The sequence below is a fragment of the Adiantum capillus-veneris genome, chromosome 30, assembly GCF_014529385.1.
Source record: "Adiantum capillus-veneris isolate H3 chromosome 30, ASM1452938v2, whole genome shotgun sequence".
Classification (NCBI taxonomy): Eukaryota; Viridiplantae; Streptophyta; class Polypodiopsida; order Polypodiales; family Pteridaceae; genus Adiantum; species Adiantum capillus-veneris.
The window spans coordinates 51,080,931-51,095,521 of record NC_140960.1 but is presented as its reverse complement, the minus strand read 5'-3'; the positions used below and the strand labels follow the sequence as shown (position 1 = coordinate 51,095,521).

At 48.4% G+C, this 14,591-nt stretch overlaps 1 protein-coding gene across 2 annotated transcripts in view; it reads left to right on the top strand.

Annotated features, from left to right (window-relative positions):
* LOC147417938 (uncharacterized) overlaps nt 1-14,591 on the top strand; it is a 123,576-nt gene that overhangs the window by 84,866 nt on the left and 24,119 nt on the right. For both annotated transcript variants that reach the window (XM_086506857.1, XM_086506856.1), the window contains exons 8-11: nt 10,248-10,367; nt 10,465-10,516; nt 10,596-10,741; nt 11,445-11,786. In XM_086506857.1, coding sequence (XP_086362983.1) covers nt 10,248-10,367; nt 10,465-10,516; nt 10,596-10,741; nt 11,445-11,786 — 660 coding nt within the window. The remainder of the gene's footprint in view (nt 1-10,247; nt 10,368-10,464; nt 10,517-10,595; nt 10,742-11,444; nt 11,787-14,591) is intronic.

The following is a 14,591-nucleotide window of genomic DNA, read 5'->3' as shown; positions in this document are numbered from 1 at the left end:
GGCTCATAAATGTCAGCCATGTGGTGACTTGGCCACGAGGTCCACTAGACCACCGTCGGTACCCTGCCATGTGTCACTCCCTAGGCCAAAGGGTCTAGAGGGTCTGTCCAGTGTGAACCAGCCTAGACCAACTGTACTAACTGTGTCTTGTGAAAGTGACACTGCAGCTTGCTACAGGTTGCCCGCCACAAGACCGCTCACCGTCTCGGTGAGAGGAATACTGAAAAAACTGTGAAAGAAAACCACTAGGTGCTGCATCCGTACATTTCTTGAAGCAGGTGCTAGGCCCAACCATGACCTTACATGCCTCAAAAGTGGAGTAAAACACTGTCCTGCTTGCAACGCCTTAAGCCTTTGAATAGGCAAGAACCCAATATGATTGCATAGTCCAAGAATCCCAACTGGAACAAGATGAGGCTCCACCACAGCAAAGTGATATGCTCCCTAGGTAGCTAGTAGTAGGGGTGAGGGAGGGGGAGGAGAGACTAGGTAGGGGCGAGGGGGAAAGGGGTGGTTGGGGGGCTAGATAGGGGCGAGGGCAGAGAGGGGGTGGGTAGGGGTGAGTAGGGGGAGGGTAGGGGCGAGTGTGTGAGGGGGTGGGTAGGGGCGAGTAGGGGAGGGTAGGGGCGAGGGGAAGGGAGAGGGTGGGTAGGGGCGAGAGGGGGTGGGTAGGGGGGAGGGGAAGGGAGGGGGTGGGTAGGGCGAGGGGGTGGGTAGGGACGAGGGGAAGGGAGAGGCTGGGTAGGGCGAGGGGAAGGTGAGGGGTTGGGCAAGGGAGGGTAGGGGCGAGGGGGAGAGGGGAAAGGAACTAGGGCAAGGACGAGGGCGAGGGGGAGGGACTAGGGCGAGGCGAGGGGGAAAAGGGGGTAGGAGGCGAGGGAGTAGGACTAGGGCTAGGGGTAGTGCGGGGGGCGAGGGGGAGAGTAGGGCGAGGGCGAGGGGGAGGGTAGGGCGAGGGGTAGGGGGTGAGGTGGAGGGACTAGGGGCGAGGGGGAGGGACTAGGGCGAGTGGGTAGGTGAGGGGGCGAGGGCGAGTGGGTAGGTGGCGAGGGGGATAGACAAGCGATCATCATGCTTGTCCTTGTGGAAAGCGACAATTTCATTTGCTGAACAACAGAATGTAGGAACCGGCACTGAGGGAGGATTCTGTAGGAGCCAGCACCAATGGAGGGCCTACCTCGCCAGGAGCCTACAGCAGCAGGGGAGAACATTAGTGCCTGCTCTCTATTGTTTTGGTGACTCTCATGTAGATGATGGGAACAACAATGTTCGGCGCTCTCGATGATCTCTTTGCAGCAACTGTGAACCCGAAGGATGTGGGCATTCTGATTGTGGGTAAGGTCGAGGGGGTAAGGGTAGATAGGTACAAGTAAGGAGCAGACCGCTATCATGAGCAAGACAGCTATCAAGATCTTGGAATTCATCTTGCAGGACGGGCTCTGAGAAAGGAGTTTGCTAGACACAGAGGAGAGCTTTCTTTTGGTCGAAGAAGAAAGAGACACCAAAGGGGTTGATGTTTGAGGGGGACTGAAATCCTGTAGAGGAGATTTCTTCCTGCTTCTTTGCTTCTTCAAAGGCTCAGGTGGCTCATTAAGTTCCGTAACTATGGAAACATTTGAAAAGGGTGTACCTTCAGGCAAACAGTGAATAGAGACTCCATAACAAGGCATAGACTTGGTAGCATCCAACCATTCCAACAGATCCTCATCCGACCCGTCAGGTGGAGTAGGCTGTTCATGTTCAGGGTTGGTTTCCATTGACAAAGAAACTTGCTGCACCACTGGATCCATACCTCCTCCTAAGAGAATCGGTTGCATCGGGGAGCAAGAAGTATGTATCCACATTGCATCGTTTCCCCAATCGTGGAGTGCTTTAGTGTGTCGCAGCCATGGTCTTCCAATAAGCAAGGGAAATCCGCCCTCAACCTGGGGAAGACGAACCACCACAAAATCCAAGTTAAAAGTAAAGTTTTGTACTTACAGAGGCACATTGTCCACGATGCCCATTGGGTATACTGTTCGTTGATCGGCCAATGTAACTGTGAAGGGAGCAGGGCGAGTAGGCTGTAGACCTAGAGCTAACATAGTGTACTCGGGCATCAGGTTGATGCCAGATCCACCATCCACTATGACTCCTAAGAATTGCCGACCTAAAACGGACACTGTCAGGCGAGGGCTTCTATAATCAGTGAGTGGAGCAGCGGGATTAGATATCATATAGGACTCTGATGGTCGCACTGGGAGGTGCTCGCCACTAGGACCTGCTCCAGGATAAAGTGACTGAATAACACCAAGGAAAAATAATTCTAAATGAATCATTGGAATTTTAAGTGATAGGGTTTTTTCTCATTGGAGACATCCGAGTACAGAATATTCCTAGTGCGTCATTCAGAGTAATGACGGGAGCACTGTGAAAGGGAATATCTTTAAGGCCACCAGGAACGGGTACTTCTGATGCGTCATATCGGATGGGTGATAGGGAGCATCGGGAAGAAGTATCCGACCATCCGGGAACGGACATCTCTGATGCGTCATAGGATGGGTGACATAGAGCATCGTGAAGGAGATTGTACCGTAAGTTCGGTAGGAAAGGACTATTGTGATGGGTATTCCTGATGCGTCACAAGGTGGGTGACGGGTGCATTGGAAAGGGAATATCCATAGTTGGGAGGAAATTCCGAACTGTGTTAGAATTGTGCACAAGGAAAAAAGCAAGCACTTGAATGAAGATGGGTTAAGAGAAAACTTTGAGGAAAAACAGATGCTTTTTGAGAAAGCGGGATTGCTTTTCGGGAAAGCATCTGCTTTCCCGCGAGGAAGTCTATGTTTGCATTGCAACTGTGCATGTGATTGCATCCAGGGACGCCTGGGAAGTGCTGTGAAAGCATTGTTTTTAACTTATAGGTTTTATTGAGTTTGGGCAGGTTCAGATTATTTTTAAAATACGCCGGCCGTCCACTTAATAAGTGGGCAGCCATCTGATAAATAAGGCAACAGATCAGCCAGCGTTTTCTCTCTCTTTTTGTGGACGAACATAAAAAAAAATGGATTTTTTTTTTGAAAAAAAAAAAAAAAAAACCCCGGCCGCGATCTCTACGCGAGCAGCTATTTGTGCCCGTGGCTAGGAGCTATAAAAGCATCACATGCCCTCACTCAGAGGGGAGGACCAATCTTTGCAAGGAGGAGATGCTGCTGCAAATTTCAGCCGTAAAGAAGACGTTGCAGGTGATGCCCATGGCTGCCCCAAGTGTACCCAATGTCGCCAAGACCCAGTGCGCGAGTTCCCTCGCGAAGAAGTGCCTACGAAGCGTGTTTCCATCGCGACAAGCTGCTGTTTTTCTCTGTTTTCAGCCCATAAACGTTGTAGACGGGGCTGATTTATGAGAAGGAACCTGAGAACACACCTCTTTTGTGTGTAGGATTGGAAGAGAGGATTTTCTATGGAGAGATCTCTTCCAGGGAATTGCTTTTCGAGAACGGAGTTGCGTTTCGAGCGTCGAGACTTTGAAGGTAACGATTTTCATGTTATGAATTCGAGTATTTGTTTGCAGGTGTACTTCCTCTTAGTGAGGGAGTAGGAGCAGAGGAAGGTATGAGTCTCTGCAGGAGAAAAGCGCTCTGAGGAACTAGAGCCAGATCAGCCCAAGGGTTTCGTACCCGAGTTTGGGAAGTAGATCCACGGATCGGAGAAAGGTAGTCTCTCAAGTTGTGATCCGGAAGTTGGGATTCCCAAGTAAGGACTTCGTGTTCGGGAAAGCAGAGTTGTTCTGCGGGAAGAGGACTCTGGAAAGAGAGTTGGAAAAGAGTTGCAGGGATGCCATGCCGTGAGTCTGGAAGGTGAGATCCAGAGGCGAGAACCTTGATTCTCGAGGAATTGGAATAAGGAACGGAAGTTCCTTGGAATAGGGTTTTGCCCTAGGAATCGGAAGCTGAGGCTTCCGGGAACGATCAAGTCTTATTCTAGAACGAACGTGGTAATACGTTCGGTTCAAGTGCTTGTATAGACTTCTCCTCGGTAATAAAGATACTATTACGGGGAGGGACCAGCCCATCTTCTGGTCCCAAGTACTGTGTTGATCTTCTCACTCTCTATCTCTCTCTCTATTTATTTCTCTCTATATCCTCTGGCTTCAGTAATAAGTGATAAATCCTATTTATCCGAATGTATTTTATATTGTTATGCGCTCCCGTTTGTGACAGTGTCACTTCTAAAATTTGCATCTAGCCGCAACATGTCATAAAGGGACACTTGTTGGAAAGTGTTCTTCAAGACTGTCTCTGCTGTAAGCTTCTCTTTTTCTACCTGTTGTTCCTTTGGTATCTTGATCTTCTGCAGATCGGAAACTGCTTCCAAGAAAGCTTCATCAATATCGGAGAGCAAAGATTTGGATTCTTTCATGGCACTGGGGGATTGCTTGTTAACAGCTGCAGGCAGGGTATTCACTGGTGTGAGAATGTGTGGGGGAGTTGAACTTGATGGAATGCTAAGACCGAGAGCGGCTCTCTGGGCCCGGGTGAGGACGCCTGATGGCTCCTCTGTCAACTGCGGCGGCTTATTTTGAGGGGTAACCACGTGGGTAGAAGGGGGCGGCTGAGAAACAATGCTAATTGCTATCAAATTGAGCGTGGGAAAGGCAAACTCGTTAAGGCTTTGACTTGGGTTTGAAGCCGTGGATGCACGAATTTTATGGCAATCCTTACTGTAGTGATCCTTCATTTCGGGGCAATGACGGCAGGGAGGGGACCCTTCTGGCAAGGGGCATTTGCTTTGGTAATGCCCATATTCCCCGCATTTGTAGCACAAAATGGGCCGATTCAAAGGGCGAGTCGAAGTGCGAGGTGGTCCTTGCTCCTGGTGCATTGAGTTGGAGGTGGAGGCATAGAAGCTTTGAGGAGATGAGGGAGCATGGATATTATAAAAGCTCTGAGAGGGAAAAGTGCTCTGCATACCTTGCATAGGAGGGGCTGTCAGCAAAGGTGGCATATGGTATGGATGGCCACAGGTAGAAACCATGTTGGATGCAGGTGCTGGCCCTTGCTGAAGAGAAGGACCAAGACTTTGCTGTATTTGTCGCAATCCCTTAAGGTAGTAACAATCCTTATCCTCATGTCCAGATTTTTCACAGAAGTGGCAGTAAACCCGAAGGGGGCATTCCTGTGGAGGGTGCCCTGGAGAGCGGCATGAGCTACACCAAACCGTAGCCTTAGTCTCTTGCTGACACTTGAGCTCTTCTAGCTCGCGCTTAATCTGTTCCAATGCCTCGTGATGTGGAGGCTTCTCTTGTCTAAGAGAGAAGGACCTCTCCTCTTGAAGAGCTCGCTGTAACTTTAGGGCCTTCAGTTCCCTGCGTAAAGAAGTTAAAGGATCAGAAGGACTTTCCAAAAACACAGAGGGGGTCTCTATGTGAGGGGGGTTGGTGAACAGCTTCCTAGCCCCCTCTATCCTCGTAGCAGCTGTGATGAACTCTTCGAGAGTGGCGTCGGGTCGGAGACTCTCTCGTAGTTTTTGCTGAGAACTTTTGGGAAGCGCCTTCTCTACCCACTTCTTAAACCATAAATTCACCTGGTTGCTGGGAAAGCTTGGCAACCAGAGACTTGGTTTTCGTCATAAGTTCTGCAAAAGTCTCCTCTGGCTGGAGCACCATGTTGGCGAACTCATCCAACACCTTCTCCTGGGAGTCACCTGGCCTGAAAGCTGCACAGAACTGCTGTCTTAAGGTTGCCCAAGTTGCAAAATGGTTCTCTGCAAACTGGCTGTACCATTTGTCTGCTAAGCCATCCAAGGTGGATGGAAAGAGTACCAAATAAGCATCTTCCCTGTTAAGACCACGACCCCTACAAAGAGATACAAACCTCCTTGCATGGTCGTCAGCATCTTTTGAAGAGAGACCTTTGAATGTTGGGAACTTGATGTTTACCTTAGCCAAAACGCTAGCCAATGGCTCCATGGCCCCTTGCTAAGCCTGTTGCTCAGTAGCCTGCTGTAGCAAAATAGGAGAGAGCTTCACTGGAGAAGGTGATCCGGAAGATGTGGAACCGGAGGGAGGAATGGGTGATGCCGTATGTGGAGGTATGGGTGATGAGGTTGATGGACTTCTAAAAGGTTCCAAGGATCGTCTTCTGTTGTAGTACTTCAGAGGACTCAGGAGTGCGCTTTGACGCTCGACTGACCGCCTTGTATGGGTCATGCAGCGACCACCAAACCAACCAAGCTTTGGGCAAGAAAACCTTGAATTGGCTGAAGACTGGTCTAGACTCTACTAGACCAGGCAAATGACTAGACCAGGCTGGACCAAGGACGAGGAGGACTAGACCAGGGTCGAGGAGGTCTAGACCAGAGACGAGGGCAGGTTGGACCAAGGCGAGAGATGACTAGGGCGAGAGAGGACTAGACCAGTTGGACCAGGCGAGAGGAGAACAGTGCAAGGCAAGGTCGGCGAAGCTAGGCAAGGTAGGCGAAGCTGGATAGATCCAACTAGCTTCAAGATTTGCATCTCAAAGAGTGAGATTTCAGTTGAGATCCCATCGTGGTCGCCAAAATGAGAGCACCAGTAGCGCGGATAATGTGTCGTGCTCTCTACAGTGGGTGGTACTCAGTGCAATGTGCGTGACAATCTCACTCAAACAGACTGAACAGAAAGGAAACAATAGACACAACAGAGCTCACAAAGACACAACAGCAGACCAGAACATAAGACCAGAACATAAGACCAGAATATACGACTCAACTATCTCAAAGACTGATACAACTTTGGCGTGGTAGCACACTCAGCTCCAGCCCAGGACTCACAGGTACAATGGGGGTGTCGAGGCTCAGATGTGCAGGGATGGTGAAGAGGTGCTCTGTGTATAGACTCACTGCTCTCAACGACGATGCTGGACCAAAGGTGAAGAAGAGGATAACGATCACCAACCGCTACTACTCATATGTACCACCATGAAGAGCCACCAACGGCTCATAAATGTCAGCCATGTGGTGACCTGCCCACGAGGTCCACTAGACCATCGTCGGTACCCTGCCGCGTGTCACTCCCTAGGCTAGAGGGTCCAGAGGGTCTGTCCAGTGTGAACCAGCCTAGACCAACTGTACTAACTGTGTCCTGTGAAAGTGACACTGTAGCCTGCTACAGTATCCCATGAGACAAGTGGATGTCCATGTATCTAGGCCTCGTCACAAAACCGTCTGTCGTAAGCTGGAGAAGATGCTCTCTGTAGAAAGCCATCTTTGTGCCCAGCTCCTGTGCTGACTGTACCCATGTCCTCCTGGTGTCTAGCTGAATCAATCCTGGCGGATGAGCCTGATGGTCTCGGACTGTGTAAGAGTCAGAGAGGGTGCATCCAATAAGTACTGGAAGGGGGGCAATCTGTCTATGCTGAATCCATGTGCCTCGAACCATGACGTCATCTCCCCATACCAACATGCTGTGTCTCCCTGCCTGGCTAACTGTCGAGAGGACTCAAGTGCAAGGTGGGCGTATCTGTCTTTGGGAAGTTCCCACAAGCAGTGTAGGAAGGAAACAGATCTGGTGAGCGCCTCAACTACTAGTGGGGGGGCAGCTAGCTCTATTCGGATAATGGCACGTGGTATTGAAGCCTTGGCTCTAATGAGCCACGAGATCATGGAGACCAGAGGCTTCTCCATGTCCCCCCATCCATCAGTACGATCTGTTCTCCCGTGATGATCCAATGAAGGCCCCCATATCTCAGCTCCATAGAGCAATACAGAAGCCACCAAAGTGTCAAAGAGCCAGAGCTTCGTCCGAGGCTCCTGAAACTGAACCTGTGAACACATCCTGTCCATTCTCCCCAATGCCGAATGGGCTCTTGTCAATCTAGTCTCTGCTGCTCTCCTCAAAGAAAATGCTGCTCTTCCAGTCCTCATTTTGTCAATGGCCTTCTTCACCATCTCAACGGTGAAAAAAATACATGTGTGTGGGCATGGATCGAGGGGGTCGGGAAGGGGCTGCTGTCCAGAAACTGTGTACAAAGATGATGCGTACTGACCCGAGGTCTCTGTAGAGGTAATGTCGGGGGGGGGGGGGGGGGGGGGGGGGGGGAGACTGCTCATGAAAGAGCCTCCATGCCTCACGCGAGTTCTCACTCAAGAATAGCTGGTATAGATCCTGCTCTAGTTGAGCCAAAAATGCACTCTTCTTCTGCCGCACTAGGCGTCGGAAGTCAATCTGTGACTGTGTGTGTGTGATGTCCCCCAAGAGCACTTCCCTCTGAAGTCTAGCTCTAGTTTGACGGCATACCTCATCATACCAGCTGTGTAGAGGCATGCTCCCAGAACGATGTCTCTGTTCAGGCTGTGTGTGTGGGTATGCCTCTGTTGCTGCATCATGTAATGTCTGTGTCAGTATGGTAGTAAGCTCCTCTAGAGGTCGTCTTGGCTCCTTAGTGGATAGGCGTTTGAAAATCCCGTCTATGTATACAGAATCTGTCTCTTGTGTGAAGGTGTAGCGAGTAGGGGCTGCATCTCGTGGAATGTGTGCTACACTGAACTGGAAAGAGATGGTCAGCGACATAATAGCATGATCCACTGCCACCCCCACAAGTCTGGGCCCAACTATGAGATCCTGGATATAGAGATGAGGCTCGGCTGTGCCATGACATAATCTACTGTGCTGGCTCCATGTCTGTGTGGAAAGCATGTGAAGCCTCCCGCAACGAGAAATCTCTGTAGGCCATTCAAGATGGCTAATCCATGTGCAGTCCCCATGTCTATCAAGTGCCGTCCATACTCAGTATGTTCTCCATCTTATTGCCCACTCTCCATGCTCTTGAGTGCATCGGCTCATGAACCCCAATCAAAGCCATGAGTTCTTTTACCTCCTCGTCCACATTATCTTTGTCTTTAAGGCCGCAAATTCTCACATGTAGAGAGCGCACATGCCTTCTTTGCTCCTCTTCTAGTGTCAGGTTAATTATGGTGGGTGTGGACGTTGTTGTTTCCTTGCTTTTCCCCTTCTTGGCAACCTCAATCCATTTCTCGGCCTCATCTGCCTTCTGTTGAGTCTTTGTGATAACATCGACCCAAGAGGTCGTCATTTCTTTGCGTTGCTCTTCCCCCTCTTTGATGGCTCACACTTGTTCTTTGATCGTGCCGAGCTCTTTTATTACTAAAGGTTGCAATTCTCCTTCTTCAAGCGTGTTTCGTGAGCGTGCCTCGGCGAGCTCCTTCTTGAGTGATGCAATCTCTCCATCTTGGGCTGTCATCGGATCTCCCATTGTCGTGATCTTGCTTTCTTGGGCCGAAACGCGATCCTCGAGCATTCTTATTGTCCCTAATAGTTGGCGGTTGATATTGTTAATGGTTTTGACCATATCTTCTTTGCACTTTGAAACTGTATCTTCTAAGGGGTTGGCCTTATCATTTTGCTTCCTCATGTTTGATCGGTGTCAAAAAACGAGAGAAGAGAGAAAATTGACCTACACGCACAAGCGCTTCCACATTATGCATACATGTTCCACACTAAGCATACATGGCGTGCATTTCTTACAATTTCTGCACAATACGATCAAAACGACCAAAAAATTCCGCTTTATGCAATTTTCTGCCAATTCTGCAATTATTGAAAATCAGTTATTTCTGCACTTTCTGAATTCTGCGATTTCCTGTAAAATCCTCTGTAAATTTTCTGAGAGTTTTGCCGAAAAGACTGATTTTTTGCTGCGAAATTCTGATTTCTGATTTGCTGGCCATTGTACCTTGGGGGGGGGGGGGGGGGGGGGGGGGGGGGGGGGGGGGGGGGGGGGGGGGGGGGGTGGGGGGCCGCCGCGCGAGGGGCGGCTGGGGGGTGAAAGCGCGAGGGTGGAGGGTGGGGGCGGGGGGTCCATCTATCAGGAAAGGACAAGCCTTGCAGGGCACAACTCTACTATGACAAGAGAGTACAAGGCTCTACAAACTACAATGCCAAAATGGGGTGCATGCCCCCCCCCCCCCCCCCCCTCCCCCCCCCCCCCCCCCCCCCCGGTCCCGGCCCACTCTCTTCCCCCTCTAGGGAAGTAACAAAATTGCCCAACTCACATCGCAATAATCCATGTCGAATAAATGGGAATATGAAGGGTCAAAAAGCATAAACATGGGGCGCCTAGCAAAAAGGTGTTCATGCTTGTCATCATTTTGCTCTATGTTCTTATCTTTGAGTGGTAACACTTCGATGATTAGATTTACTTATGTGGTATCTTGTGAAAGGTATTCCTCTGTCAATTATTAAGTTTATCAGCGTCTTTTGGTATAGGCAGATTTGGGATCTTAGAGAAGGCAAGATTTTCAAAACAATCAAGGGCCATGAAGGAGCAACCACTTGTGCAGAGTTCTCACCTGCAGGAGACCATTTTGCATCTGGAAGCCAAGATGAGCAGGTCTGCGGATTGAAATTTCTGTTGGTCTTTCTACTAGCAATTCATGCTCTCCCTTCTTGAGCATCTGTCATTGGTGCAAATCAGTCTCTCCGTGCAGGTTATGCTTTGGCAGAGTAACTTGAAACAAGTTCGCAAGCCATTCGTTTTAGGTGAATCATTTGAGAAACTATCTGTGTCTCTTGGCGATGATGAAGGATACCCTACATTTACACCTTATTTTAAAACCAGGTTCTTCTTTGAGAGATGTTTCACGTTTTGCTCCAAGCGGTGATGAAATCGTCAGCCAAAATGAGAAAGCATCTTCTGATAATGCCAAAAGGGTGCATTTGAATGAGGACAGCTTCCTATCAGATACTATCCCCACTCTGACTCAGGTTAGAAATATTTCCATCTTTGGATGTTCTGTCAAATTTTTGCAAATTCAATTAGAACCAGGCAATATTCTGTCGAGTAGGGGTAACCGTTGTGAAGAGATCCTTCATACTGCATGAGATAATATTTTCTGAGGTGCCGGTCAGCCTATCGGATACTATTCCCACTCTGACTAAAATTAGAACATTATCATATTTGGAAGTTCTGCCAAATTTTTGCAAATTCAATTAGAACCAGGCAAGGTACTGTCAAATAGGGGTAACCGTTGTGAATAGATCCTTCATACTGCTTTAGATAATATTTTCTGAGGTGCTGGTCAGCCTTATGCTTGTTAAAACCTTAATTTACATATACACAATGCAACATAGTTGTGTTGCTTGACATTATGTTAAATGCAATGTTTTTAAACCATTATCAAAGAATGTGCTTAAAGTGGCCTTTAGAGGTCTGTTGAGAAGAAAGGGTCACAGTATCTGGTAAGCTATGACAAAAATGTTCTTTTATATTTAAAATTGCTCCAAGGGTTGAAATCACTAGGGAATGGGTCCTTTGCCATCATTATTAATCTCAGTTTAGCCTCAAAGTTTTCAGCTGGCAATATGTGAGTCGCCACGTCATATTACTTACATACGCATGCAATTGATGTTAATCTTAGATGAGATCTTTATCTCTCAGTCAGACGTTGGAGTGGTCAAATAATTGTAGGTTACTCTTGAAGTTTCTAAGGATGGAGAACCTATTGAGGATGCTCAAGTACAATACGTAGAAGAATTTCAAAGAGATGGTCCAGAACAACATGTAGAGGGTATTCATAAGGATGCTCAAGGTCCACAGACTGATGAGGATGCTGACAAAGGCCTACATGCGGGGGAGGATGTTCACAATCCACATACAGAGGAAGGCCAAGAAACTTGCACGGAGGCTCATGAGAACAACGGTTCAGTTCCCGAACCAAGCTCATCTCCGACAAGGCTTTCAAATAGCGATCAAGATGGAAGCTGCAATCTGGATTTGCAAGAGACACAAGCTCTGACAATGACATTAGAGGTATCTGAGCTCAGCAATCATGCATTATTTCATAACTCATCACTAGCATGTCATGAATCATCACGTAAGTCAATGTCTTTTTTAGCTTCTAGAACTGCATGCACATCCATGAAAACATAGGCTTTGTCGGACTTTAGGGCTCATAAGCAAACAAGTGCTCACATTCCACTCACAATACATGTTTAGATTCTTTGTTGGACTTCAGGGGTCATACGAAAATAAGTGCGCATAATCCTCTCACAACACATTCAGATTGAGGGTGATAAGTAATTCTTACAGGGCAAGATAAAATTTTAGGAACTACAAAATTTTCAAGCAAAGAAAGAGGGCAAGGAGAGAGAGTTAGGTTGACACTAGATGCATTTCAGTGTAGTAAGACTTCCCAATATCTGTTCTTCCATTTTTTTGGAGAATGTGCACAGAAATGCATATGCATGTCCCAAGCCAGTAGGTGAGTGCAAGTTTCGAGCGAGCTACGGTTTTGAGGCCAAAAAATCACTCCCAAAACTCGGCCTATAAGCTCGTCCCATAAAATTACGAGCACTCCCAAAGCTCCCTCCTAAAGCTCGCTTGAATAAATAATGAGATGCTCCTCTTCGCAGAAATAAGACGAGGGTAGCTATAAGATCCAAATGGAAACCTACTCAAGGCCTTCGGCTGAGAATGAGAATGATGCCAGATACCTCTACATTGCACTTCTCTCAGAGTACGTCAGTATATGCACCACCTAGAGGACAGTCCCCGTTTTCTATTTTGGATGATGACATATGGGAGTTCTCTAGGGATGGTGACATTATCATCCTGGGGGACTTTAATGCTAGGACTATCCATCCCCAGACAATATTTTATGATACTTTAGAGGAGATGCTAAGGGAGTTGGATGTTGCAGAGATGGACCTATCTAGAATAGCACAAGATGTGGAGCATACTGAGTATGGACGGCACTTGATAGACATGGGGACTGCACATGGATAGCCATTTTTGAATGGCCTACAGAGATTTCTCGCTGCGGGAGGTTTTACATGCTTTCCACATGGAGCCAGCACCGTGGATTATGTCATGGCACAACTAAGCTTTATCTCTAGTATCCCCATGACCTCTCAGTTGGACCTAGACTTGTTCGTGTGGCAGTAGATCATGCCCTTGTGTCGATGACCATCTCTTTCCAATTTAGTGTAGCACCTTTACACGGGAGACGGACTCTGTCTACATCGATGGGATCTACAAACGCCTGTGCATTGAGGAGCCAGGACGACCTCTGGAGGAGCTTACTATTATACTGACACAAACATTGCATGATGTAGCAGCAGAGGCATACCCACACACCCAGCCTGAGCAGAGACGACGCTCTGGGAGCATGCCCCAAAACGGCTGGTACGATGAGGAGTGCCAAGACGAGAGTCAGGCTTCAGAGGGAGGTGCTTTTGGGGGACATCACTCATAGACAGTCACAGATTGCCTTCTGACGCCTAGTGCGGCAGAAGAAGAGGGCATTTTTGGCTCGACTAGAGCAAGATCTATATCAACTATTCTTGAGTCAGAGTCAGGTGAGGCATGGCGACTCTTTCATGAGCACTCCTCCCCTCTTGCCATTACTTCTACAGAGGCGTGGGGCCAGTATGCGTCATCTCTGTACACAATTCTTGGACAGCCTCCTCTTCCCGACCCCCCCGAGCTATGCCCACACACATGTGCTTTTTTCACCACTGAGATGGTGAAGAAGGCCATTGGTAGGATGAGGATTGGAAGAGCATATGATCATGATGGCTTAGTGGCTGAGCATTTTATACATGCTAGGGATCTACTCCAGAGCTTCTAGCAGTGATGTCCAACCGTGCCATGTGCGAGGGTTTGCCTGATATTTGGAGTTTATCTACTATTGTACCTATCTTCAAGTCAGGAGACCCTATGGAGCTTGGGAATTATCGCACTATCATGATTGGACACACATTGGCATGGTTGTACGCATCCATTCTTGAGCAGTAGCTGAGTAGATTGGCAAAGAGGGAGAGTATACGTGCAGTCGGGCAGGCAGGGTTCAAGAGAGGTTTTTCTACTCTTGACCACATTCTGACACTCAGAGCCATTATTGAGAAGGGCAGATCACATGGGAGACGGATCTATTGTAGCTTTGTGGACTTCCGCAAAGCATTTGACAGAGTGCCTAGAGCTAGATTGATGCGCAGACTACAGGAGATAGGTGTACCCACAGAGCTGATTTGGGGGATTATGGCATTATATAGGTCAGTAGTGGGGCATGTACGCACTCTAGAGGGGTTATCTACATTAGTTCGCTCCACTATCGGGGTGAAGCAGGATTGCCCGCTCTCTCCTACTCTATTTGGTATGTATGTGGATGAGGTTTCTGACTATATTGAGAGAGAGGGTGATAGAGGTTTACAACTGGCAGGGACATGGATTCCACTATTTTTATATGCTGATGATATTGTGTTGATCTCCGATTCTCCGGACGGGATGCAACGTCACTTGGATGCTTTGCATAGGTTTGCTCACGACAGTGGTGTGTCTGTCAACCTTGGTAAAACCAAGGTTTTGGTGTTTAACACCGCCCCACAATGGGCTAGGAGATCAACACCCACATTCACATACGGCCATGAGATAGTGGAGTATACAGATGCTTTCACCTACCTTGGAATGGTCTTTAGTGGACCAGCATTTTCATTGAGGAGAGCAGCAGACACTAGACTGGTCACTGACTAGAGCACATGCAACATTGGGTGGATTGGAGAGGATGTGTTCACAGATTCAGTTTCAAGAGCCTCGGACGAAGCTCTCGCCTTTTGA